Below are 287 nucleotides of genomic sequence, written 5' to 3'. Positions count from 1 at the left end.
CTCAAGCCCCACCCCAAAATTGGAGGAATTGTAGTTAATGAAAGGGTGAGTCCACAGAGTGACCTTAAACCCATCTTCCCTCAGTTTTGCAAACATCTCTGTCACATTGGGGAACTTGACGGGGTCAAAGTCAAAGTCCCCATAAGCTTGAGTGTACATGTCATCAATTTCAATGTGGCTGCAGTTAAAACGGTACTTCTTGATCTTTTCAGCAAATCGCAAGAGTTTATCCTGGTCGATATCATTCTTGTAGAGGGCCCAGGTGGACCAGATGGGGTATCGGAAGG

General features: G+C 45.6%; 1 protein-coding gene across 1 annotated transcript in view; it reads right to left on the bottom strand.

The window, feature by feature from the left end:
* The window catches only part of LOC104276678 (uncharacterized family 31 glucosidase KIAA1161-like), a gene marked incomplete at its 5' end in the record, with an annotated part of 1,176 nt that extends 894 nt beyond the window's left edge, over positions 1–282 (bottom strand). The window contains one exon of the mRNA XM_009873086.1: positions 7–282. Within this exon, the coding sequence (XP_009871388.1) occupies positions 7–282 (276 nt within the window). The remainder of the gene's footprint in view (positions 1–6) is intronic.
* Between the last annotated feature and the right edge of the window lie 5 nt (positions 283–287).

This window comes from Apaloderma vittatum, unplaced genomic scaffold (genome assembly GCF_000703405.1).
Source record: "Apaloderma vittatum isolate BGI_N311 unplaced genomic scaffold, ASM70340v1 scaffold19197, whole genome shotgun sequence".
In the NCBI taxonomy this organism is placed as follows: domain Eukaryota; kingdom Metazoa; phylum Chordata; class Aves; order Trogoniformes; family Trogonidae; genus Apaloderma; species Apaloderma vittatum.
This window is presented reverse-complemented; position numbering and strand designations above follow the sequence as displayed.